This window comes from Vulpes vulpes, unplaced genomic scaffold (assembly GCF_048418805.1).
Source record: "Vulpes vulpes isolate BD-2025 unplaced genomic scaffold, VulVul3 Bu000000755, whole genome shotgun sequence".
NCBI lineage: Eukaryota > Metazoa > Chordata > Mammalia > Carnivora > Canidae > Vulpes > Vulpes vulpes.
The window spans coordinates 239257-266042 of NW_027325692.1; the positions used below are offsets into that span (position 1 = coordinate 239257).

A 26786-nucleotide genomic window follows, 5' to 3' on the forward strand; every position below is an offset into this window, starting at 1 on the left:
TAGAATGTGGTATAAGAGGAAGGAAAACAAAAATGCAGTCATGAGATGAAGTTTGCCCCTATCTTTTGTGTGTCAACTTTTTTGGCTTCTCAGACTTTGGTGGGAGATTTTCCTTAAATCCTGCCAAAAGGAAAAAGATCCTTATTTTGGATAACATACCTGTTGTTATTATAGTTCTAGTACTACTAATTAGAGGTTTATGTAAAGGTTAGTGAAAGCATTGTTGTAGAAATTAATCTGTGCACTTTGGAGGAAAGACTGTTAACATGCCTTTTATTTTTCCCTTGCTTCCTTAGGCTAGTAATAGGAGTTCTTCTCGTGAACAGGAGCTGGCCTTTAGATCTTATGTGCTGGTTGATTCAATCTGCAAAAATCTTCAGACACTGGCTATGGCAGTGGCTTCTCAGAATGCTGTGTTGTTGGAAGGACCAATAGGATGTGGAAAAACTTCCTTAGTTGAACACTTAGGTGCAATGACAGGTAGAAGGAAGCCCCCTCAGCTTCTTAAAGTCCAGCTTGGAGATCAGACCGACAGTAAGGTAATTAAGAAATAGCAAATTTTGGTGGGTTCACATGCTTATAAATGTTTGCATTAAAGTATTGTTTTTGCTAAGGGAATGTGAGAATAGTTATTGGTCCTCCTCATAACTGATGGGACCAACGTGTAAAAACACCAAGTGCCTGCTTATATCTGTATAGAATTTTAACAGAATTAATCAAAGGATGTGGCATTGGGATCTCGGATATGTGGTTTCATTAATACTTTTTCCTTTTCCTCCAGATGCTGTTGGGAATGTATCGGTGTACAGATGTCCCAGGAGAGTTTGTGTGGCAACCTGGTACTCTCACACAGGCAGTCACAAAGGGACACTGGATCCTTCTGGAGGATATTGACTATGCCCCCTTAGACGTGGTATGTTACCTCACTAATTATTTACTGATTTTCTGTCTTTTTTTTTTCCCCTGAAAGATTTTATTTATTTATTTAGGAGAAAGAGGGAGAGCACTAGTGGGGTGGGGGTGGGGCAGAGGGAGAAGGAGACACAGACTCCCTGCTGAATAGAGAGCTTAAGGATGCCTGGCTCTATCCTATGACCATGGGTTCATGATTATTTTTTAAGACAGATGCTTACTCCACTGAGCTATCCAGGTGCCCCAGACACCTGTGTTACCGAAATTATCTCCCAAAATCACTATTAACAAAATACATTTCAAAGACAGGAAATCAGGGGCACCTGGGTGGCTCAGTTAGTTAAGCATCTGCCTTTGGCTCAGATCATGATCCCAGGGTCCTGGGATTGGAGCCCTGCATGGGACTCCCTGCTCAGTGGGGGAGTCTGCTTCTCTGTCTCTTTATCCCTCTGCCCCTCCCCTCTGCTCCTTTTCTTTCTCCCTAAAATAAATAATATTTTTAAAAAAATAATAGGTATTTGATTAGAGCTGTTACGTTTTGTGAGAAGCTCATTCATGATTACCTACCTAATCTGGTTTGAGGTGTTTGTTAGAAAATTGATAAAGTTCTGCTGGTACTGTTTCACTGAGTACAGTAGTCCCCCCTTATCTGCCATTCAGTTACCCTTGGTTACTCTCAGTCCTGAAGCAGATGATCCTCCTAATGTATCAGAAGGTCAGTAGTAGCCTAACACTATGTCGAAATGTCTCCATCATTCACCTCACTTTATCTGGTCACATAGGCATTTCATCATCTCATATCTCCATAGGAAGGGTGAGTATAGTAAGATACTTTGAGAGAAACCACATTCACATAACTTTTACTATAGTATATTGTTAAAATTATTCTATTCTATTGTCATTTACTGCTGTTAATCTCTTACCTTGCCTATTTGTAAGGCAAACTTTATCAAAGTATGTATGTATAGGAAAAAGCATAGTATATATAGGACTCTGTATTATCCACAGTTTCAGAAACCACCGAGGGTCTTGGAACATACTCCACATGGATAAGGGGGAAATTCTGTAGTTGGATATGTGATCAATTTCATTGTAGTTTTTTGCTCCTTTAGTTGAATATGTGATCAGTGTCATAACATTTCCAAAAGAATAGGCCTTGTGGGAAATAGCTTACCCATGTTACAAATACATTGAGAACTTTGAGACCCTGCTTCCTAGCTTTGGCATCTGTAGAGCAGCAGGCTGAGGACAGGTAAAGGAAGAGAGCATGTTTGTCTTTGTTTCATTACGGAAAACATACTGGATATATATTTTCGTTTTTAGAAAAATTGCTTTTTTTTTTTTAAAGATTTTATTTATTTATTCATGAGAGACACAGAGAAGAGAGGCAGAGACATAGGCAGAGGGAGAAGCAGGCTCCATGCGGGGAGCCCGACATGGGACTCGTTCCTTGGCCTCCTGGGCCGAAGGTGACACCAAACTGCTGAGCCACCCGGGCTGCCCCGGCTTTCCATTTTCTAGTGCTTTTTCCTTAGGCAGTTTTTTCAGCTATCAGGGTATCTGGAAATCATTAGGATTGTACATTGTGGAATTAGAGCCAAAGAAGATAGGTGAACATGAGAGAGGTTACATCCAGGCCATGATGGAGCCTAGGGATCTCGTATTGTCTTATAGTTAATTATATTCTTTGAAGGTAAAGTCCAGATTCAAGACTTAACTGACAATTTCTGACTTGCTCTTCCTTTGGCAGTATCTGATAAATGTCAGAAAATTCTTCTACATTTAGTCCAATTTTCTGTAGACCATTCTCCTGTTCATATATTTGTTGTGTTCATACAAAGGTTATGGTGCTCATTTTATTATATTTAAACTTCATTATTGTTATAATGAAGTTGTGTTTACTTAAAGACATGCCTAGATCTTTTGATTATTGTTTTGTTGTTTTCAGAACTTCTTAGCTAATAGTCCTTTTTTATTTTAAGGTAGCTTTTACAGATATTCAGGTTATTTTTCTTTAGTTTCAAGTTTTGGAATCATTTGGAGTTGCTCCTATATTATTTTGGGCTTTCCTTTCAGCTTCTAGCCATGTGTGTAGTAAGAATATTTAATAAAATTACGTCTGATATTTTAGAACCCTTTTCTTTGACTCTTTGGTCTTACTTTGTGTATTCTTTTTAAGCTTCCTGTATAAACTCATGTTCCCTAGATCTATGTGTATGGCCCACCCTTTTCTTGAAATATTTAAAAAAAATGTCCCTTAGCTGGTGGAAGTTAAAGATGTCCAAGATGGAATTTGCCTGCTCTTTCTCAGAACAGCCTTTTCTTCCATAGTTTGATGTCTCCTTCTAGTCTCTTAGTTATTTAGTCTTAAATTGCTTAGTATTTTTTTATCTCTTTATTTTATTCTCTTCTCTCCCACTGCCTTAGCATAGGATTTATTTTCATCCGTCTGTCTAGCCATTTTGCTTTGTTACCTATTTTTCTCTTTTTCTTTTCTTTCTTTACTCTTCTTTCTTTTTTTTTTTTTAAAGATTTTATTTATTCATAGAGACAGAGAGAGAGAGAGAGAGAGGGAGAGAGAGAGAGGCAGAGACCCTGGCAGAGGGAGAAGCAGGCTCCATGCAGGGAACCCGATGTGGGACTCGATCCCGGGTCTCCAGGATCACACCTCGCGCTGCAGGCGGTGCTAAACCGCTGCGCCACCAGGGCTGCCCTTTACTCTTCTTTCTTGCCAGCCAGACATCTATCTATATAGCCATCCTATCTTTGTTTTTGCCTCTTTCCTGTAGGCTAGCCTCCTTTCAGTTGATGTTCTGTTTGTTGCACTGTTGCTAAAATAAAAATTATAGTTTTTCCCCCAGGCTAATTTACTCTCTGTAACTTTCATGAAAAAAATTCAAATTCCTTAGCTCAGCACAGGAGACCCTTAATTTATTTATTTCTAAGTTTTATAGTTTTCCACTACTTCATATGCACATTCTGCCCTAACAGTGGAATCCTCTCATGCTATGCTCTTAGGAACAGAGATTTTTATCTGTTTGAATATTATTTGCCTGGAGTATATGTGCTGGGAGTTTCCCTCCCACCAAAACTGGCTTCCTGCTCACGTTTAAGACTCAGTGAATATCATTATCTCTGGGATGTCTGTCTGCACTTTCAATGCTTCTACACCATTCTATTCTGATTCACAGTCATCCCTAGGGTCATACTCATCATGCCATATGGTGGTTTGCATGGCTGTTTTGTCAGATGCTAGGCTGTAAGGCCTCAGTCATGTCTGGATTTTGAGTGTCTGGCTTGGTAAATATTGAATGAATAAATCATTGGAGTCTAGGTGGCTCATACATTGCCACTTGCCTTTTGATCTTAGTTCATGTTCTGAAAACTAAGGTTTCCTTTAAGGATGTGTTCATTGTTTGGAGAGAGGGTTCTTTTGTTTTTTTGTTACTTCTGCCTTAATAGTTTTATCATTTGGGTTTTGTGATTTAGGTTTCCGTGCTGATCCCTCTTTTGGAGAATGGAGAGCTCTTGATTCCTGGCCGAGGTGACTGTCTGAAAGTGGCTCCTGGATTTCAGTTCTTTGCAACTAGGAGGTATGTTCTATTAACCTATCTATTCCCACTGGAGCCGTTTTCTCATAAGTCCCCACACTGGAGTACTGAGTCCAGAGTCCTGGAGTAGTTTTCTGGGCCCACATTAAGGAGGATCAGTTGGAACTGATGACAGATCCACCCTTTTCATTCCTGTTTTATTTTAATTAGCTAATTTTTAAAGATCTAGTTCCTATTTCAGGACTCTGTTCATTTGTCTATCTTTACACCAATATCATAGTATCTTAATTACTGTAGTATTTTTTTTTTTTTTTAAGGATTTTATTTATTTATTCATGAGAAACACAGAGAGAGGGAGAGAGAGGCAGAGACACAGGCAGAGGGAGAAGCAGGCTACCTGCAAGGAGCCTGGTGTGGGACTCAACCCCAGATCCCGGAATCATGCTCTGAGCTAAAAGCAGACGCCCAACCACTGAGCCACCCAGGTGTCCCGATTACCATATTTTAGATTTAAGCTCTGTACCCAACATGGGATTGACTTCATGACGCTGAGATTGAGTTGCATGTTGTACCAACTGAGCTCCAGACGCCCCTTCATTCCTGTTTTATTTATTTATTTTTTAAAGAATTATTTATTTTAGAGAAAGTATTCCCACAGCCCCTACATGGAAAAGGAAAAGAGTCACGGGATCCCTGGGTGGCTCAGTGGTTTAGCGCGGCCTTCAGCCCAGGGCGTGATCTTGGAGTCCCGGGATCGAGTCCCACATCGGGCTCCCTGCATGGAGCCTGCTCTCCCTCTGCCTGTGTCTCTGTCTCTCTCTCTCTGTGTCTCTTGTGAATAAATAAATAAAATCTTGAAAAAAAAAAAAGGAAAAGAGTCAGACTTGGGTCAACTGTCAGCCTCTCTTTCATTTGTCATCTGCCCTGTGAGCCCAACATATTGGTAATCTGGCACCAGAATGAGATAATGTCTAGCAAGGGTTAACCAGAGGCATAATTAAAGATTAAATTGGGAATTTTGTGTAATTCTTTTTTTAAATTTTGAAATACAGACTCTTGAGCTGTGGAGGAAATTGGTATCGACCTCTAAATAGTCATGCTACTCTGCTAGACAAATACTGGACAAAAATTCACATGGATAACATGGATAAGACAGAACTGAATGAGGTATGTGGTTATCAGTGGGAAAGCATTAGTGGTTTTCTTTTTTACTTTTTATTATTAACAGTTCCAGATACACATGTAAATAGAGGAAATAGTGTAATTGGTCATCAAAATACTCATCAACCCAAGTTTAACAGTTAATGTACTAACATTTTACAGAATTTGTTTCATCTAATATTTTTTATTTGCTAATGTATTTGAAAGCAAACTCCTTAACATTTCATACCTGAATACTTTAATGCATACACTTAATACTTCAATACTTTGCTTTAAAAATTTAAGTTTTTTTTTTTTTTTTTTTTTTTTTAAGATTTATTTGAGGGACACCTAGGTGGCTCAGCGGTTAAGCATCTGCCTTCAGCTCAGGGCGTGATCCTGGAGTCCCAGGATCGAGTCCCACATTGGGCTCCCTGCATGGAGCCTGGTTCTCCCTCTGCCCGTGTCTTTTCCCCTCTCTCTGTGTTTCTCGTAAAAAAATAAATAAATAAATAAATAAATAAATAAATAAATAAATACATCTTTAAGAAAAAAAGATTTATTTGTGAGAGCACATGTGTGAGTGCTAGGGCACAAGCAGGGGGAGGGGCAGAGGGAGAAGCTGACTCCCCACTGAGCAGGGAGCCCAAAGGATGCCTGGGCTCAGTCCCAGGCCCTGAGATCATTCATTACCTGAGCCTAAGGCAGATGCTTATCCAACTGAGCCATTCAGGTGCCCTGGGCCTTTCCATATATAATCACAATAACTTTATTGTCCCCAGTAAAATGAACAGTGATGTCTCAATACCATTTAATTTTCAGACTATATTCAAGTTTCCTCAATTGTTTCCAAAGATCCTTTTTTAAAAAAATAATTTACTAAGTTGTTTTGTAACTAATGTCTCATATATTCAACAACTTAATATACATTTTGTTTTGGGTATTAATAAAAATGGAGATGAATTATTTTTTATTTTTTATTTAATTTTTTAAAAAGATTTTATTTATTTATTCATGAGAATACACAGGAGAGAGAGAGAGAGAGAGGCAGAGACACAGGCAGAGGGAGAAGCAGGCTCCATGCAGGGAGCCCGACATGGGATTCAATCCTGGGTCTCCAGAATCAAGCCCCGGGCTGTAGGTGGCGCTAAACTGCCGAGCCACCAGGGCTGCCCAAGATGAATTATTTTTTAGATGTTACTCATTGATTCATTTTGTGGTATTGCTCATTATCCTCAAACGTTTAAGAATTATACCTCTCTACCCTGCTAATTCCCCCCACTTTCCTCTTACATTACCTTGGAAAGCTTCCCATTCTGCAACACTTCATCTGGGAGCATAGCAAATAATGCACTATTGGTGATTATACAGGCATGGGAAGGATGCTTTGCTCTTTCTTGGTGTAAGTTTTTAGATAAATAAGTGACGCAAGACAACCATACCAAATATCTTATTCACCATTTTAAGTGTTTATTAGCAGAGAGGTTTTCAGGGTATCTAGTTCACTGTATTACTGGAAAAAAGTTTGATCGTGTAATCTCTCAGAAGCCTTGTTTTGCCATTGTGATTTTGTAACTCTGCAGCCTATTTTGGACTTGTGAGTTTATCTCATTCTAATTCCTAGTTGTCTATTTCTGTGTCTGTTTGTGTATCCCTCTTTTGCTGCCCTCTACAATAGTTCCTCCAATAACATTCATCTTTGTGTCCCCAGCATCCACTCCACCTGGCACTTTATAAGCATTTGTTGTGTTGCTCTGTCATCACACAGCTCTTTCTTTTGCAGTTGTAGACATTTCAGTGTTTAGTTTTCATTCCTAAATTGCCATCCTATTCTTTAAATAAGAGGTCCGAAATTCACATTTAGGTGTGATTTGTTGGGGATTGAAAGCATGACAACATGCTACTTTTTTTTTTTTTCTTCAGTAAAAGCCAAAGCTCATTTTCCATTTCTGTCATGAACAGCTGAGTCATTCTGCTTCTCGGACGCACAATAGGAGCATTCACCCCCTCATTTAAATAATGTATATCATATTAGTTGACCTTGAGAAGTTCTCTTATTTTTAAGCCTTTGAACCTAACTAATAAATTCTAATAACGCTCTCTGGAATAAGTGACTGTTGGCTAAAATGCTTGTGTGCATTGTTTAGGAAATAAAATAATATCCTAAGCTGATCTCATGGGGAGCACAAGGGACTGCATTTCTATTGCTGCCAGCTCCAGTCATCTTATGCCTAGAAAGATTGTCTTTGAATGGGGCGCTTGGATGACTTAGTCGGTTAAGCATTCAACCCTTGATCTCAGCTCAGGTCTTGATCTCAGGATCATGAGGTCAAGCCCCATGTTGGGCTCCACACTGGGCATGGAGCCTATTTTTTAAAAAATGATGTCTTTGACTTGCTGAAATAACAAATTATACTTTAAAAAATGAGCTATTTATATAGTGCTAACTCCTCATAGCTAATAAGTGCCAGGGAGTCATTCCTGGCAGTTTCTCAAATCTTGTCTCTCTGTACACCTTGAATGTGCCCTCGTATCTTAGGAGATAGTGCCTTAGAAGACCTACTGTCTCTGCTGGCAGTGCCTATTCACAACCGTTAATGACATCTGCCAAGTGCAACATCTCCATGAAACCTTCCTGGGTCTCCAGGGAGGGCTGACCACATTGCAATTTTGATTTGCTTGTGTATCTGCTTTTTAGACCAGATAGCATTTCTTGAGGGTAGGCTACATTCATTTTGGTTTTGTTTTCGTATCCTTAGTGTTGCTGATGTAAGTGGGGACTTAAGAAATGCTTATTAAAGGAATGAACCTCCAAAATACGTATATTAAATTGATAATAGAGCCATATTATATCAGATTAGTTTATTAAGTGACATTGTTTTAGAATTTTTATATTTGTGGTAATAACAAAGAAAAGATTTTTTGGCTAAGGAAGAAAACAGCCGGTTTGTGTGTATTTATAGATCTTTTCTATTCAGAACTTTTTTCCCAAATAGCTGAGCCCTCACTAAAGTGTAAAACTGATAAAATTCTTTTTTCTAAATAAAAATCGTTTTTTTCTCATTCTTAGGATAAATATACATGCTTATATAATGGAATTACTACTCAGCAGTGAAAACGTTTAAACTAGTGATACATGCAGTAATGTCTAGATAAATCTCAAAAACATTAGCTGAGTAAGAGAACCAAACTACACACTACATCCTGTATGACTCCTTTTAGATGACACTTTTTAAAAAAATATTTTATTTATTTATTTATGAGAGAGAGAGAGAGAGCCAGAGACACAGGCAGAGGGAGCAGCAGGCGGGCACCCTGGGTGGCTCAGTGGTTTAGCACCGCCTTCAGCCCAGGGCATGATCCTGGGGACCCAGGATCGAGTCCCACATCGGGCTCCCCACATGGAGCCTGTTTCTCCCTCTGCCTGTGTCTCTGCTTCTCTCTCTGTCTCTCATGAATAAATAAATAAATCTTTATTAAAAAGAAAAAAGAGGGAGAAGCAGGCTCCACGCAGGTAGCCTGATGTGGGATTCGATCCTGGGTCTCCAGGATCATGCCCTGAGCCTAAGGTGGTGCTAAACCGCTGAGCCATTGGGGCTGCCCCTAGATGACTACTTGAAAGCAGATCTATAGGGATCAGAATCTGATACCTGATTCCCACAGGCAGGGGTGTGGGAGAAGGGATTGATTACAAAAGGGGCATAAGGGAACTTTTAAAAAATTTTTTATTTATTCATGAGAGACACACAGAGAGAGAGGCAGAGACATAGGCAAAGGGGAGAAGCAGGCTCCATATAGGAAGCCCGATGTAGGACTTGATCCTAGTACTGTGGGATCATGCCCTGAGCCAAAGGCAGATGCTCAACCACTGAGCCACCCAGGTGTCCCAGGAACTTTTTGTTGAAGAGGTGATGGAAGGACACTTGGATGACTCATTTAAGTGTCTAACTCCTGATTTCATCTTAGGTCATGATCTCATGGTGGTGGGATGGAGCCCTGTGTCTGGCTCTGCGCTCAGTGGGGATTTTGCTTGGGATTTTTCTCTTTCTCTTTTGCCCTGCCCCTGCTCATACACGTGTGCTCTGTCTCTAAATAAGCAAATAAATAAATCTTAATAAAAAAGGGGGAGGTGTTGGAAATAGTCTATATTTTGTTTGTGGTGACCAAGGTCATCAATATATCCAATTTTATTTTATTTTATTTTTTTTTATATCCAATTTTATAAATGTTTACTCCCTACCCAAAAATATATATTGTGCATTTTAAAGATCTATGTGTGTATCCATTTTACTGATTTTGTAACTTTTTTGTTTTAATTTTTAATCTACCTGAAACATGTTTTCAGCAGTATCTATTGTAAAGTCCTTCAGTAAAAAAACATGAATTAAAATCTGTGATATCTACTACTCGAGATGACATTGTTAAAAGGTTGTAGATCCTTATTTTTGTAAATATGTATACATTATATATACAGAATAAACGGATATTTCATATACAAATTGGAATCACAATATATTTTTCAAGCTAATTTAAATGTATTGGATGACAATATTCCTTTCTTTTAAGATTTTGTTTTTATTTATTTATTTTTATTTTTTATTTTTTTTTTTTAAAAGGACCTTTTCATTTTTTTTAAAGATTTATTTATTGGGATCCCTGGGTGGCGCAGCGGTTTGGCGCCTGCCTTTGGCCCAGGGCGCGATCCTGGAGACCCGGGATCGAATCCCACATCTGGCTCCCGGTGCATGGAGCCTGCTTCTCCCTCCGCCTGTGTCTCTGCCTCTCTCTCTCTCTCTGTGACTATCATAAATAAATAAAAAATTTAAAAAAAAAAAAGATTTATTTATTTATTCAGAGAGAGAGAGAGAGAGAGAGAGAGTAGAGGCAGAGACACAGGCAGAGGGAGAAGCAGGCTCCATACAGGAAGCCCGATGTGGGACTCGACCCCAGGTCTCAGGGACCACACCCCGGACCACAGGCGGCGCCAAACCACTGTGCCACTGGGGATGCCCAAGATTTTGTTTTTAACTTTTACACCCAACCTGGGGCTGGACTCACAGCCTAAGATCAAGAGTATTACACTCCATTGATGAGCCAGCCAGGCACCCCAGACAATATTTCTAATATATACATATTTCCCTTTTTTCTCAAATAGACCTGTTTGAATAAATCCATATCATAAAAGCTTAAAACCAATAGTATGAGTACCAAGTATTATTCTGGAAAAAAATTCTCAATAATTGAAGTAAATAGGTACAGTTACTTTTGCTTTTTAATTAATTAAGTACATTTTTTGCTTTTTAATTTCTGTTGTTTGCTTTTTGTTGTTTGCTTTTTTAAAGATCAGTTGCTTTTTATCAGTACTTTATATTAGCTTCTTTTACTGTGGTTTGCTTTTAAATGCTTATTATTTTTTTTCCTATTAATTGCTTCTGGTTGCTTTTGCTGAAAAATGACCTAAGAAATCTTTCTTTCTTTCTTTTTTTTTTTTTTTTAAGATTTTATTTATTTATCCATGAGAAACACAGAGAGGAGAGAGAGGGGGGCAGAGACACAGCAGAGGGAGAAGCAGGCTCCATGCAGGAAGCCCGAGGCGGGACTCGATCCCGGGTCTCCAGGATCATGCCCTGGGCTGAAGGCAGTGCTAAACCACTGAGCCACCGGGCTGCCCTGACCTAACAAATCTTAGTAGAATTGTGTTTGTTTGTTTATTTTTAAAGATATATTTATTTATTTATTTTAGCACATACATGTGCCAGCCTTTGGGAGTGGGAATTGGGGGAGGGGTAGAGGGAGAGAGAGAATCTCTTTTTTTTTCCCCCAAAGAGTTAATTTCTTTCTTTCTTTTTTTTTTTTTTTTTTTTTTAAGATTTTATTTATTTATTCATGACAGAGAGAGAACGGGAGAGAGAGAGGAGAGAGAGGCAGAGACACAGGCAGAGGGAGAAGCAGGCTCCATGCAGGGAGCCTGACGTGGGACTTGATCTGGGGTCTCCAGGATCTGGCCCTGGGCTGAAGGTGGCGCTAAACAACTGAGCTACCTGGGCTGCCCTAGAGAGAATCTCAAGCAGACTCCCTGCTGAGTACAGCTCCTGACTTGGGACTGGATCTCACAACCTGAGCTCATGACATGAGCCAAAACCAAGAGTTGGACACTTAACCAACTGAGCCACAGGTGCCCCTAGAATTATGTTAAAATTAAAGTAGTACTTGCAGGATTCTTCAGTGCGTAAATTCCTAGGACTTGGATGTGTTTGTTGCTTGAAGACTCTCTTTTCCCATCTAGGTGCCCCTAGAATTATGTTAAAATTAAAGTAGTACTTGCAGGATTCTTCAGTGCGTAAATTCCTAGGACTTGGATGTGTTTGTTGCTTGAAGACTCTCTTTTCCCATCTGGCTTCTGTACCCTAAGTTGTGTAAATGATGAGATTGCCAGATACCTGCGTTCTGGCCAGGAAAAAAGTTGTGGTTTTTGAGGGGCAAGGGATATTGGTACAGGCAGAAGTTCTTACATGGTAGCTCCCCATTATCCTTGGTTTTGCTTTTTGCACTTTCAGCTACCCACAGTCAACCTCAGTCCAGAAACAGATGGTTCTCCTGATGTATTGTCAGAATGTCAGTAGTAGCCTGACACTACATCACAGGGCCTGTGTCATTCCCCTTCATATCATTTTCTAGGTATTTTATCACCTCATGTTAGCATAATACTTGATATTTTGAGAGAGAGACCACATTATATAATTTTTATTACAGCATATTATAATTGTTCTATTTTATTATTAGTTATTGTTAATCTCTTACTATGTCTAATTTGTACATTAAACTTTATCATAGGTATGTCTGTGGGGAAAAAACATAGTATGTTTAGGGTTTTGTACCATCTGCAGTTTTAGGCATCCACTGGGTTTCTTGGGGGAGTATTTACTTGGCACAAATTTCAAAGAGAAATTCATTTTTTGCTTGACTAATACTAGCAGGAGTTTACATGTGCTTTTATTTATTTATTTTAAAAGTTATATATTTAGAGAGTGAGAGAGAGAGAACGAACAAGAGTGAGCTCAGGGAGAGGCCGAGGGAGAGGGAGAAGGAGTCCTCAAGCAGACTGGCTCCTGAGCGTGGACCCTGATGGAAGGCTTGATCCCAGGATCCTGAGGTCATGACCTGAGCTGAAACCAAGAGTCAGCTGCTTAACTGACTGAGCCACCCAGGCTCCCCTTATATGTGCTTTTTAAAAATTACTGTGTCTGCTGCTAAATTTTCTTTGCTTTTTTTCCTCCCTCTGTCAGGTTCTTCAGAATAGATATCCCAGCCTCTTGGCAGTAACTGATCACCTGCTTGACATTTACATCCAACTTACTGGAGAGAAACATCACTCTTGCAGTGATAGTTCTGTTACATGTGAACAGGTACCTGAAGAATTTGCAGAAGCCAGAAGAGAAAACAAAAGACTAAGCCTTGAAGGAAGAGAATTGTCTCTAAGGTACTAGATTAAGCACTTTTGAGTTGATATTTTATTTATTTATTTTTTTAAGTAGGCTCCATACCTATCACAGGGCTCGAACTCATTACCCCAAGGTCAAGAGTTGTGTGCTCCCCCGATTGAGCCATCCAGGTGCTCCTTGAGTTAATATTTTAAAAATTACTTCCCTTAAAAGTTCTTAGCAGCTATCACTAAATGGTTATGAGAGGTCAGGTTTTGAAATTAGACCTGTGGGCTGCTTCATGATGTTGGATCCTGTTTCAGATCTTATAGATAATGATTAGGAAGGCTTATAAGGGAATGTTATTTTAGCTTTAAAAAATAACTTTGAGGGCACCTGACTGGCTTAGTTGGTAGAACATGGTCCTCTTAATTTCAGAGTCATGAATTCAAGCCCCATGTTGGATGTGGAGGCTGCTTAAAAAAAAAAAGAAAAAAAAATAACTTTAAAAGCTAAGGTTGAAACTCCTTACTGACATAATTCTTTCACTGGCTTTTTCTTTTGTGACAATTGGGGTCTTAAATAAGACCCTTGATTTTGCTATATATAGTGAGTTCTGTACCTTTGCTTTCTATTCTCGATGATTGGCTTTCCCTTTAAGTGAGCCTTAGGAATGGGGCAACTCCCCTGATTTTTGCTCTGAGAGTTAGTTGCTGTCCCACTCTCCCCAACCTTACCTGGCATGGATTGGGATAATATATGTGACAGATCACTTCCTAATAGGTGGGGTCCCTCACTTATTCTATCCCCTGCACTATTTATCTTTACAATGCCAGAGAAACAGAGAGACTTCATTGTCATGTGTTCCCCAGACTTAGGTGGATTGAATTGAACTCTGATGGCTTTGATGTCTTTGACCTATGGTCTTTTATTTCCTTGTTTTTGTTTTTATTTTTTAAAGGGATCTACTGAATTGGTGTAATAGGATTGTCCATTGTTTTGACAGTCTGTCTTCATCAGCATCCTTAAATATTTTTCAAGAGGTAAGATAGAGTCTTCATGTTTATTTTCTTTCTATCCTGTGAGGCTGTTGATTTCCATTGTCATTTTCTGTCTCTTGGCTGCTATCAGAATTTTTCTTTTGTGTTTATTATCCCTAGCTAGTTAAAACTCAACTAATGTTGCCTTAAAACTAACTGGGCATATTAATACGGGCATAATATTGTTTTTAGTTTTAAAACAGGTTACTATAAATTATAAATAAGGATAGTTTATTTTTATTTTTTTTTAAACTTTTTTTTAAATTTAAATTTAATTTTAATTTTTTTATTTATGATAGTCACAGAGAGAGAGAGAGATGCAGAGACATAGGCAGGGGGAGAAGCAGGCTCCATGCACCCGGAGCCCGACGTGGGATTCACTCCCTGGTCTCCAGGATCGCGCCCTGGGCCAAAGGCAGGCGCCAAACCACTGTGCCACCCAGGGATCCCATAAGGATAGTTTAGATACAGTAAAGCAGACACTGAAATATTACAGATAAAATGAAAAGAAAATCTCCTAGGTGACAGTAATGTTGTGAAATATAAAGTGTTTCTCAAATGTGTAGTATTAGGGGTGACTGGCTGGCTCAGTCTGTGGAGCATATGATTCTTGATCTTGAGGTCATGAGTTTGAGCCCCATTTTGGGTATGGAGCCTACTGAAAAAAATGCTCAGTATTTATTCCTACATAAAATTTCATAATCTATTTGATAAGAGTTGTATTTGTCTGATCTTTCCACTTCTTGGTAGGGCCTATTACTTTAGTCCAGAGAAATTTACATAGGGGTTACAAAGTATAGCCTTGTATGCTGGGCTTGGGCAAAAAATGTGTTGTGCAGAAGGGAAACCCCCTTGAATTACAACTCTGTCATATTCAATAAGAACAGGGAGATATTTATTCCTGCTTGCTTAAAAATAAAAGTGATACTGTCTGAAGAGCTGTGGGCTCTTAAAACACTACTTTTTTTTTTTTTTTAAAGATTTATTTATTTATTTATGATAGACATAGAGAGAGAGAGAGAGAGAGAGAGAGAGAGAGAGAGGCAGAGACACAGGAGGAGGGAGAAGCAGGCTCCATGCTGGGAGCCTGACATGGGACTCGATCCCGGGACTCCAGGATCACGCCCTGGGCCAAAGGCAGGCGCCAAACCGCTGAGCCACCCAGGGATCCCCAAAACACTAATTTTGATTATAAAGCGTTCTTGTTTGTTTCTTTTTTAAAAAGATTTAATTTATTTATTCTTGAGAGACACAGAGAGGGAGGCAGAGACATCGGCAGAAGGAGAAGCCGACTCCCTGTGGGGAGCCTGATGCAGGGTTCTATCCCAGGACCCCGGGATTATGACTCAAGCCAAAAGCAGATGCTCAACCACTGACTCGCCCAGGTATCCCAAAGTGTTCTGGTTTCTAAGGGTGCCTGAGTGGCTCAGTTGGTTAAGTATCTGACTCTTGATTTCGGCTCAGATCATGATTTCAAAGGTTGTGAGATTGAGCCCCACATCAGGTGTTTTCTCTCTCTCAATAAATTAAGTAAGTAAGTAACTAACTCTGGTTTCTGTCATTTGGGATTGAGGAGAGTAGTGACCCAGTTTGGTTTGCATTGCATTCTTGTTGTGTTTGGCAAAGTTAGTATCAGTAGAAAGAAACCACATTTGGAGTTCTCACTTATGGTGAGCTGAACCCTGAAATGCTGTGTGCCAGTCCTTGAATCTTGTTCTTCTTTCCCATGAACTCACTTTTTCATTCCCCTAAATTTATCATCTTTCTAGAGATGACCTTGTTTTGCACTTTTAAAATAAAACTGTGGCATTATCTCTGTCTATAGATTTGCTGATTTGGGATATTTCATATAAGTGGAATCATAGAATATGTGACCTTTGTATCTAACTTCTTTGACTCTGCATATTCTCTCAGTTAATCCATGTTGTAGCCTGAATTATTTTTTATGGCTGAATAACATTTCATTATATTGATAATAACAGATTTTGTTTATCCGTTTATTCATTGGTGGATATTTGGGTTGTTTTCACCTTTTGGCTATGACAAATAGTGTTCTGAACTTTTGTATACAGGTATTTTATTAATGTAGAAACAATATATATATATTGTTGAAAATTGGGAAATATAGGAAAGCAAAGTGGTAAGATAAAAATAGCCGTCAACCCGGGATCGGGTCCCGCGTCGGGCTCCTGGCATGGAGCCTGCTTCTCCCTCCTCCTGTGTCTTTGCCTCTCTCTATGTCGATCATAAATAATAAATAAATCTTAAAAAAAAATAGCTGTCATCCAGACATTCCCTAACACTTTTAATACCTTGGTGTATCTCCTTCTAGATCTCTCTCTATTCTTCCTTCCTTCCTCCCTTTTTCCCTCCCTTCCTTCCGAAGATTTTATTTTTAAGTAATCCCTACACCCAACCTGGGGCTTGAACTCAGGACCCCAAGATCAAGAATCAAATGCTCAAGGCCTCCATAAGATTACCCCCACTTTAGACTCCAGCTGCAAGTCTTGGGGGCCACCTGTATTTGTGACCTACCAACTATAAATTCAGAGGTTCCCATGATCATCTCAGGTTCAATAGTCAACCCACAGAACTCCGTGAAAAGCACTATACTTAAAGTACGGGTTATGGTTTTATTATAAAAGATATAACTTAAAGACAAATGGAAGAGACAAAGGGCAAAGTCTCAAGGGTCCTGAGCATAGTTAGTTAGGGTGTGCTAGCTTCCTGGCATATCCATATGTCCACCAACAGCTAGGCTCTCCAAGCTTTGGATGTCCAGTATTTTATTAGGTCTTAAGTCATTGGCCATATGATCGAGCATAATTTCTAGCCCCTCCTCCCTCCCTTAGTGGTGGAGCTGAAAATTTCAACCCTCCAAGTCAGTGCTTGGTCTTTCTGACCTGGCCAGTCCCTCCTTAAACTATCTAAAGGCCCATTAAGAGTCATATTGCTTAGCAATTAAAATTTTAATTGGTTAAGCAATTTAACCAATTAATTGCTTAATTTAATTAAGCAATTAAAAATTGCTTAAAATTTTTTAAAATATTAAAATTTTTTTTAAACTTTTTTTTTTTTTTAAGATTTTATTCATTTATTCATGAGAGAGACAGAGGCAGACACAGGCAGAAGGAGAAACAGGCTCCTCGCTGGGAGCTCGATCCTCAGACAGGGATCACATCCTGAGCCAAAGGCATACGCTCAACCCGGGAGCCACCCAGGTGTCCCACACCTTGCTTAGCTTAATAAACTTAAGTATGGTCCAAAGGGGCCTTAGTGAATAACAAAAGACACTTCTTATTTTTGGTAATTCCAAGGGTTTTTAAAACTCTGTGCCAGGTATTAGGAACAAGGACTGTATAAATTCCCTCTCTTTTTAAATGCTTATGAAGTTTATTGATGTTTTACACTTGGTGGTGACAGAACCAAATGTATTCTTGTTTACTATACTCATAGTATCCTTTCTGTTGTTATTTTCTCTCTTGTCTTTCCTGTAAGTAGAAGTTTATTAAAATGCTTAATGTATTCCAATTCAAACTTTTTGGGTAGAATTCATTTTTAGTGGTAATATATACTTTATATTTCATTTCATCAGAAGACCTACATCTGGAGCCACCCAAGTGGCTCAGTTGGTTAAACATCTGACTCTTGACCTTAGCTCAGTTCTTGATCTCAGGGTTGTGAGTTTAAGCCCCACATTTTTTACTTACAAAAAAAAAAAAAAAAAAAAAAAAGCAGAAGACACATATCTGGTTGGCCTGTCAGTAGTTGGCTGAGATGGAGTTACTGCATTAGGGTGTGCATCAAGAATTTTCCTTTACAGCTAGCAAGTAATCTTTTGGTGTTACTTTCGTGGCTTAAGAGTCAGTTCCCTCATGAATCATATAATGATTAACTCTAATTCTATTTTTGCCTGAATTTCAATTTGTAAAATGAAGCTTTTTAAAAAAATTAGAAGGCAGGAGGGGAGGTATGAGCAGGGGAAGGGGTAGAGGGAGAGGAAGAAAATCCTCAACAGATTACCTGCTGAGCACAGAGCACAACATGGGACTCTTGATCCCAGGACCCTGAGATCATGACCTGCGCCAAAACCAGGAATCAGATGCTTAACCAACTGAGCCAGCCAGGTACCCTGTAAAATGAAGCTTTTTCTGTGTGGGTTTTTTTTTTTTTTTTCTAATTCAGCAGTATTTTGATAGTAAAGCCTTCACATTTGTTTATCCTGTCTGTATTATGGTAAGGCCCTTGAGTCTAGGGCTGGTACCTTATTTCTACTCTCCTTAGTCTAGCAGATATGTTTCTCCTGGGTTTTATATGCTTCCTTTTTGTGGCCAGGGTAGTGGTGCTCTGTGATTAATGTAGTATTTTAAAAAAATCAGTTTGCATTGACCTTCGTTATTTTAATAGGCTCTGGACTGTTTCACAGCAATGCTTTCTAAGCATACAAGCAAACTGAAAATGGCAGAAATAATTGGAAGCAAATTGAACATTTCCAAGAAAAAGGTATGCAGTGCTATTTTTACTTTTCTGTTGGAAGGAAGCTGGGATATTTACTTGCTAGAGTCTGGTCCTTATCTAATAGTTCCTTTGTAATAACTACTTCCTCTGTCAAAGTTGATAGTTTCATTGTTGCCTTTCATGGATATAAAGCTCTCACTGTCTCTTAGATAAGTAGTTCTCCATGTGCTCTACATTCTTAAAGTGAGTCACCTTGTACCTTATATCACCATGTATGCATTAATTTCTCCAGTGTTTTAATGGACGTGTTATTTCATAGATTGTGGACTCAGGACTGGAACTGTTTTAGTAACACCTTTGTCTGTGATTTTAGGCACAATTAGATTTTTTCCAACTTTTCATTAATGTCAGACATCAGAAAAATTGAAAATAGTAGTACCAATGGATACCAAGAATAGTACAAAGACTAGTACTTAGGTTCATTGCTGAGATTTTTAATATTTTGCCATTCTTGTTTTATTTCAAAATATGTATTTTTGGAGGAGAGAGCCCTTCAGAGTGGTAATGGTAGCTAGAGAAATGTCTGAGGCCCATCTTGTGGCAGATATCTGCCATTTCCAAATAGATGACTCAAAAAAACCTTATGTTCAAGGGGCTCCTTACGATTCTGAAACTGTTGAGATGGTTTTAGCTGCAGGTGTGACAGAACACCTACTAAATGGGCTTTAAATAATTAATAATTATAGTAGGCAAAAAAGAAATGAAACTACCACAATTGGCTTAGACTGATCAGTATTTATCCCTTTTGGTTGAAGAGAGATTCACTTTCCCTGAACACTTCACTGCTCCTTTCATTCCTGCCCCAAATCTAAACAAAATGGGTTCTTAGGATTAGTGACAAGGACAAGAGAAGAATCGCTTATTGGTAGATACCCTGGAAGCATCTGTCACAGCTTCTCTTTGTGTTCTGGCTATAGTCAGATGTACCATGGTTCATTCAAGTCATTGTTTCCTGCAATATTTTAGAATCTAATATTTTAGAATATTTAGTAATAATTTAGAAAAGTATAGGTGAAGAACACTTTTTTTTTTCATAAATTTTATTTTTATTTATTTATTTATTTATTTTTTTTTAAAAATTTTTATTTATTTATGATAGTCACAGAGAGAGAGAGAGAGGCAGAGACATAGGCAGAGGGAGGAGCAGGCTCCATGAACTTGGAGCCCGATGTGGGATTCGATCCCGGGTCTCCAGGATCGCGCCCTGGGCCAAAGGCAGGTGCCAAACCGCTGCGCCACCCAGGGATCCCCTTTTTCATAAATTTTAGTTAGGAGTAGAACTTTCTGTTCATTTGCTATTGGAATATGTCTGTATGTTCACTTTAGATATAGGCAGATATGGGCTTATTTGAATGAATAAAAAGTACCATTATAGGAAAGTATTTCATAATCAATGTTTTAAAAAACATGAACAGAAATTCAGTCAATTTTATTTAATTACTTATTTTTAAAAGATTTTATTTATTTATTCATGAGAGACAGAGACAGAGTCACAGGCAGAGGGAGAAGCAGGCTCCATGCAGGGAGCCTGACGTGGACTTGATCCTGGATCTCCAGGATCATGCCCTGTGCTGAAGGCGGCGCTAAACCGCTGAGCTACCCGGGCTGCCCAAATTCAGTCAGTTCTAGAAAAGACATAATTAAAGCTAACTCGCCTATCTTGGAAGTAGAAAATCCTTAGTAGTAAAGGGCTAATTAGATGGGCATAATAAGCCACATGGACGAGGAAATGTTTGAAGAATATACAGAATTTCTTTTTTTTAAAGACTATACAGAATTTTACTCTGTCCCCTTCCATAGGCCGAATTCTTCTGTCAGCTTTATAAACCTGAAATTGTGATCAATGAGCTAGATGTGCAAGTGGGTCGAGTACGGCTTCTACGGAAACAAAGTGAGGCTGTCCACATACAGAGGTAAATAGTCTCTCAACTAATCTGAGACTGTGGGGCGTTAGGAACATGATAGAAGGACTGACTGACTAGTCCAGCCCCTTGTGTCTGAGCAAAATGTGTTGTGTGAGTGATGACTTCTCTACTGTGCTGGATGGTAAGAAGCAGTGCTTTCCTAAAGTATAGTCTATAAAATTAGACATTAATAGGTAAAGGAGGTGATGAGGGTCATTAGGGACTTGAAACTAGGAAAAATGTATTTTTTGTTTTATTCACTATCATGTATTTACAAAGTAAGCCTCACTTGGAAGTTAGACGAGGTCCTAATGCTAGTCTGTTAATTCCTTGAAGGCTGGAATTGTATTAGATTCTGAGATCTGGTTACCATTTATTAAATACTTTGTATACGCCTAATATTGTGCTAAGTGCTTTGCATATGTCTTCTTATGTAGCAGTTATAATAACTTTATGAATTAACTTATTAATGTCTTACAGGTGCCATAACAAATTACTTGGTAGCCTAAAACAACAGACATTTCTTTCCTCACAGCTCTGGAGACTAGAAATCTGAAATCATAATAATGTTGGCAGGGCCACACTTCCACCGAAGGCTTTTGCCTCCTTCCGGCTTCTGATGGCTACCAGCAGTCTTTGGTGTTCCTTGTTTTTGTAACTACACTCTTCCATCTCTCTCTCTCTCTCTCTCCATTGTCATATCATCTTTCTTGTGTTTTTGTTTTTGTGTGTGTTTTTGTTTCTAAGTCTCTTGTAAAATCCAACAGTCATTGGATTTTAAGGCTTACCTTTAAACCCAGTATGATAGGATTTTAACTTTGTTATATCTGCAAAGACCCCTTTTCCAAGTAAGGTCACATTCACAGGTTCTGGATGGACATGAATTTTGGGGAAAGATTATTCAACCCAACACAAATAGTAACTCTGATCCAAATTTTACAGGTGAGGAAATGAAGGCTAAGAGAGCCTAAGTAATTGGCTTAGGATGACATAGCTAGGACAGATAACATCCTACCTTATTGATGTTTTGAATCTTGGGAGTCTAGTAAAGTATTGGGTGTAATGTAGAATTGATGAATTCTGCAACTCATAGACTATAAGGATACCTGTTTTATAGTATGAAAACAGATGCTGTGGGTTGTTTTCTCATTTTGTGGAGTCTGGAAAATCTGGTTCCTCAAAATTATGCTTAAGAGAAACTTGTAGCCTGCTTCTCTGACTGCTTATTTGTTTTCCCATTCCCAGGGAGAAGTTCACTTTTGCTCCTACAAGGCCGTCCTCTGTTCTTATTGAACAGCTTGCAGTGTGTGTTAGTAAAGGGGAGCCTGTGTTGCTGGTGGGAGAGACAGGGACTGGCAAGACCTCTACTGTCCAGTACTTGGCTCACATTACAGGTAACTTGAGGGGAAGCACTCTGCCCCCAGACGATAAACGTTTGACATTGCCTGTTTTTGTTATCTACCTCCCCTTTTTAAAATATTTTATTTTTATTTATTTGTTCATGAGAGAGACACACACACACAGAGGCAGAGAGACACAGGCAGAGGGAGAAACAGGCTCCATGCAGGGAGCCCGACATGAGACTTGATCCTGGGTCTCCAGGATCATACCCGGGGCTGAAGGCGGCGGCAAACCGCTGAGCCACCTGGGCTGCCCTTTTATGTCCCCTTAAATAAAAAGTCCACAAAATATTGGGAGTTTAAAAAGTGCCACCACTCCACTTTGTCTGGAAATAACCACTGAAGATTTTTTCCTCGGAAATAATGTAATTTTTTCCTCCTGGAAATAACTGCTATTAATGGCTTGGTATTAACTTTTTTTGGTTCTAATCTATGGCCTGCAAACATATAAACATTTAAGTCTGGTTTTATGTTGAAAAAAATGGGATCATGCTCTTTGTATTGCATTTAGTTCCTAAATGCATTGGGCATCTTTAAAAATAGAACTACCTCATTTCTGTTCCAGTGGCTAATTAATAATATTCTATACTGGCTGTTTATTTAATTCTAACTTATAGACGACATTGACTTAACTGAAGGATTTTTTCGTTGTTTTCAGTTATCTGATGCCACAGCAATAATACACAATGAATCTTCTTACACATATCTTTCTGGGTTAGGTGAAAATTATTGAATGGTTGGGAAATTCCTGAAAGTAAAATAAGAGGATCAGAAGAAATACACACTTAAAGATTTGCCTTATGCTCATGTCCACACATCCTTAAAGATCACACTGGATATAATTAGTCTTGACATTTTCAGAGTGACCCTTTCGCCCTTTCTTTTTAAAAGGCCATCGTTTGAGGGTTGTCAATATGAATCAACAAAGTGACACTGCAGACTTGCTTGGGGGGTGAGTATGATTTAAAATTATTTTCTTGTTACTTTATGTTCTGCTTGAGGGAACAAATAATTTTTCCATTTAAAGTTCAAAAGTAGCCTTAGAAAAAGGTTCAAAGATGTGCACCCCTACCCCCACCCAAGCAGGTTATTTATTGGACTGTATTGCAGAGCTCTTGGATGTGTAGATGTTTCTTTTTATTTTAAAGAACACTTGAGGTTCTTGCTTTCAAAGATCATGCTGGAATGGAGAGAGAGAGAAAAAAAAACAAGTATATAACCAACTAATATTTGTGTGTCCAGTCATTTATCAGCCTACATTCTGGAGTCACAATGCCTTGAAGCTAGACTCTGTCTTGCAGTTCAGCTATCTTTGAAACATTAAGTAACTATTTGGTTAAATGCTGCTCCTAGGACCCCATAAAGGTCATTAAAATGCCCTTCTTCCATGTTGGTATTTTTGAATATGTTACAGTTACAATTTTAGTTTGTGCTGAAAGCTGTAAAGCTGATGGATGCTATTGGCATACTTTATGTTGAGCAATATTAGGATCTGTCTTATTAACTCAGAACAGTTACTTAAAAAAATCGTTAAAGGCATGAAGTAGAATTTATTGTCCTTTTTGCTCTTTATGGTGTCTGCCAGAAAACCTTTCATTTATCTTTTTTTTTTTTTTTTTTTTGAGGACCACATTACAGCACTTTTTGTTTATACTCTTTGTCTTATATCCTTCCTCGCTGTGAGTAGAGTGCCACTTTGGAATCCTGCTTCCTTTGGTACTTTTTCTTTTCTTACCTATTATTTATATTCTGTTCTACACATGTTAGTAATTATGTACTTAATGCTTTAAATATTTATTTTAAATATATATGTTATATATATGTTTTAAATATATATTATCTTAAGATCCATTAGCTGAGGCTTATCTTTCTTACTCTAATTCTACTTTTATTTCCCCGGTGATCTTTCTACCTTGTGTTTATTTTCCTTCTATCAATTAATTGACACTTAATCTCCCCTTTCCCTCATTGAAGTACTTGGCCATGTGTTTTCACTAACATAGAATTTGTTACTTAACTAGGTATATCTATACTACCATGTATTTCTCTCTATTCTGTAACTATATGTGTCTGCAGGAATATTCTCGTTATGTATTCCTAAGATAAATGGCTAGGCTTGTACTAAATGAACATGGACTGGGTCTGTCTCTTGTAAGAATTTATAGTGTTATGTCAACCATTTTAAGTCGTTTTAAACATAGTGAGTACAAAGATGCTTATTTGTGTCCTGATGCAATTGATAATATTAAAAGGTTAGAATCAGAATAAGGTAACTGGAATTTTGTTTTAGTGCCAACTTGCTAAAGAGAATATATATTCATTTTTCCTTGTCAGTAGGTTAGCATCAGCTATCAGAAAACTTACATATGCTTCAATTTTTATATGATTGGAAATATGCATTGCTTCCTATTCTTTTGTATTACTGGACAGTAGTATAAATCAGATCTTTTAGTATATAACATATTGTAGATGCATGGATGATTCCCTTGCTTATGAATTTTTGTATATAAGAGAGACAAAATTACTTTTAAAAGACAAGGGAGGGATCCCTGGGTGGCGCAGCGGTTTAGCGCCTGCCTTTGGCCCAGGGCGCGATCCTGGAGACCCGGGATCAAATCCCACGTCGGGCTCCCGGTGCATGGAGCCTGCTTCTCCCTCTGCTTATGTCTCTGCCTCTCTCTCTCTCTCTCTCTCTCTCTCTGTGTGTGTGACTATCATAAATAAATTTAAAAAAAATAAAAAAAGTAAATAAAAGACAAGGGAGTGGAAAACAATATTCAAGAGTTGGCAGGGAGATGGGATCTAGAAAGGGTAATAACTTTATTTTGGGGATGTGTTGTTACTTTCATCTGTTTTATTAGGTTTTATAACTTATGTTAAACATAGTTTGCATGTGTCAAATAGTATTGTAAAAAAATAACGAAAGAGGGACGCGTGGGTGGCTTAGCGGTTGAGTGTCTACTTTCAGTTCAGGACGTGATCCCAGAGTTCTGAGATCAAGTCCCACACCGGGCTTCCTGTGAGGAGCCTCGTTTTCCCTCTGCCTATGTCTCTGCCTTCTGTGTATCATGAATAAATAAATAAGATCTTTTAAAAAAATGAAAAAATTTATAAACCTAATTAGTTTGGTTTGTGAATCCAGATCCTTTAGATTGGTTTTAAGAAGATTATTATTGAGGATTAAAAACACTTGGTAAAAGTTAAGCTTCAGAGACCATCAGAGTTTTATGTTATGCAGATTGCCTACTGATCTTTGTTGGTATATGTACCCTCTTGTTTTTTTTTATTAGTATTATCTTGGTATACTTTTTTCCTTCATTTAATTTTAGGTTTGTGGGTTTTTTTTTTTCCCCTTTAAGTAGACTCCACACCAAACGTGGGGCCTGAGCTCATGACTCTGAGATCAAGAGTTGCATGCTTTACTGATTGAGCCAGCCAGGATCCCCTCCATTTAATTTTAGCTCTTTTTTTTTTTTTTTTTTTTTAATTTTTAAGATTTTATTTTGAAGTAATCTCTGCACCCAACATGGGGGCTTGGACATATAACCCCGAGATTAGGAGTCACATGCTCCACTGACTGAGCCAGCCAGGTGCTCCTGTTATTCTGGTAGGCAGAACATAGACCTTTAGATTACCTGTGAGTAGAGAACCCAAGTTCAAACAGAGTTGAGGGTGATGAGACTCCATAAAGAAGAGTAAAGGAGACAGAGGACTTATATGAACCAGATAAAATCATTCCAGAAGGAGAAAGTCTAGGACTAAATGGCAAAACCCAGAGCACAGGTTCACAGTACTGACTATTGAGAAGGAGATTATCTTGGGAAAGGCAACCTCTGAGGGAGAAACAGCTGTATAGAGAAGGAGAGGTACCTTTGGAGAAGTTGTCAATGAAGGAAAGAAAAAATCGGAGGAAAAGTAAAGATCGCGTAGAAAGGGAAGGGCGACCAACTTGCATCCTATCCTCTTTCTTGCCACTCGTAGAAACATCTGCTAGAAGAGAGCAGGGCAGAAGTGCATATGCTTATAAACTTGGAATCGTGACTCTAAAACGAAGAAAAGTGTTTCTTACTCCCACCCCCTTTAAAAATTTTTTTAATTTATTTGACAAAGAGAGAAAAAGTACAAGCAAGGGGAGTGGCAGGCAGAGGGAGAGGGAGAAGCAGGCTCTCCGCTGAGCAGAGAGCCCCACATGGGGCTTGATTCCAGGACCCAGGATCATGACCCGAGCCAAAGCAGATGCTTAACCGACTGAGCACCCATGTGCCCCTTGAAGAAGAGTGTTTATCATTTCTCAGCATGTACTGTTTTTTGTTCTATCACATATTACAGTTTTAGAAAGTCATTTTCTTTTGTTTTAGCCATTTTCAAATGAATTCTTACATGCATTCTCAGTGTTATGTTCTCTCAAGTGTCAGGTTGGTTCTCACTGAATATTTGTGTTGCAGTTCAGTTTTTTTTTTCTTTTCTGAAGTGTATATTTTTAAGATTTTATTTATTCAAAAAAAATTTTTTTTAAATTTATGATAGTCATACAGAGCGAGAGAGAGAGAGAGAAAGGCAGAGACATAGGCAGAGGGAGAAGCAGGCTCCATGCACAGGGAGCCCGACGTGGGATTCGATCCCAGGTCTCCAGGATCGCGCCCTGGGCCAAAGGCAGGCGCCAAACCGCTGTGCCACCCAGGGATCCCGATTTTATTTATTCATGAGAGAGAGAGAGAGAGAGAGAGAGAGAGGCAGAGACATAGGCAGAGGGAGATGCAGGCTCCCCACAAGGAACCTGTTGTAGGACTCGATCCCGGACCCAGGATCATGCCCTGAGCTGAAGGTAGACACTCAACCACTGAGCCACCCAGATATCCCTGAAGTGTATGTATGTATGTATGTATCTATCTATCTATCT

General features: G+C 38.7%; 1 protein-coding gene across 1 annotated transcript in view; it reads left to right on the plus strand.

Moving 5' to 3' along the window:
- The window catches only part of LOC112912701 (midasin-like), a 58042-nt gene that overhangs the window by 19105 nt on the left and 12151 nt on the right, over positions 1-26786 (plus strand). Inside the window, exons 7-16 of the mRNA XM_072745164.1 lie at positions 297-539; positions 782-913; positions 4402-4505; positions 5516-5630; positions 12890-13083; positions 13986-14067; positions 18472-18567; positions 20383-20495; positions 21732-21880; positions 22778-22838. Coding sequence (XP_072601265.1) covers positions 297-539; positions 782-913; positions 4402-4505; positions 5516-5630; positions 12890-13083; positions 13986-14067; positions 18472-18567; positions 20383-20495; positions 21732-21880; positions 22778-22838 — 1289 coding nt within the window. The remainder of the gene's footprint in view (positions 1-296; positions 540-781; positions 914-4401; positions 4506-5515; positions 5631-12889; positions 13084-13985; positions 14068-18471; positions 18568-20382; positions 20496-21731; positions 21881-22777; positions 22839-26786) is intronic.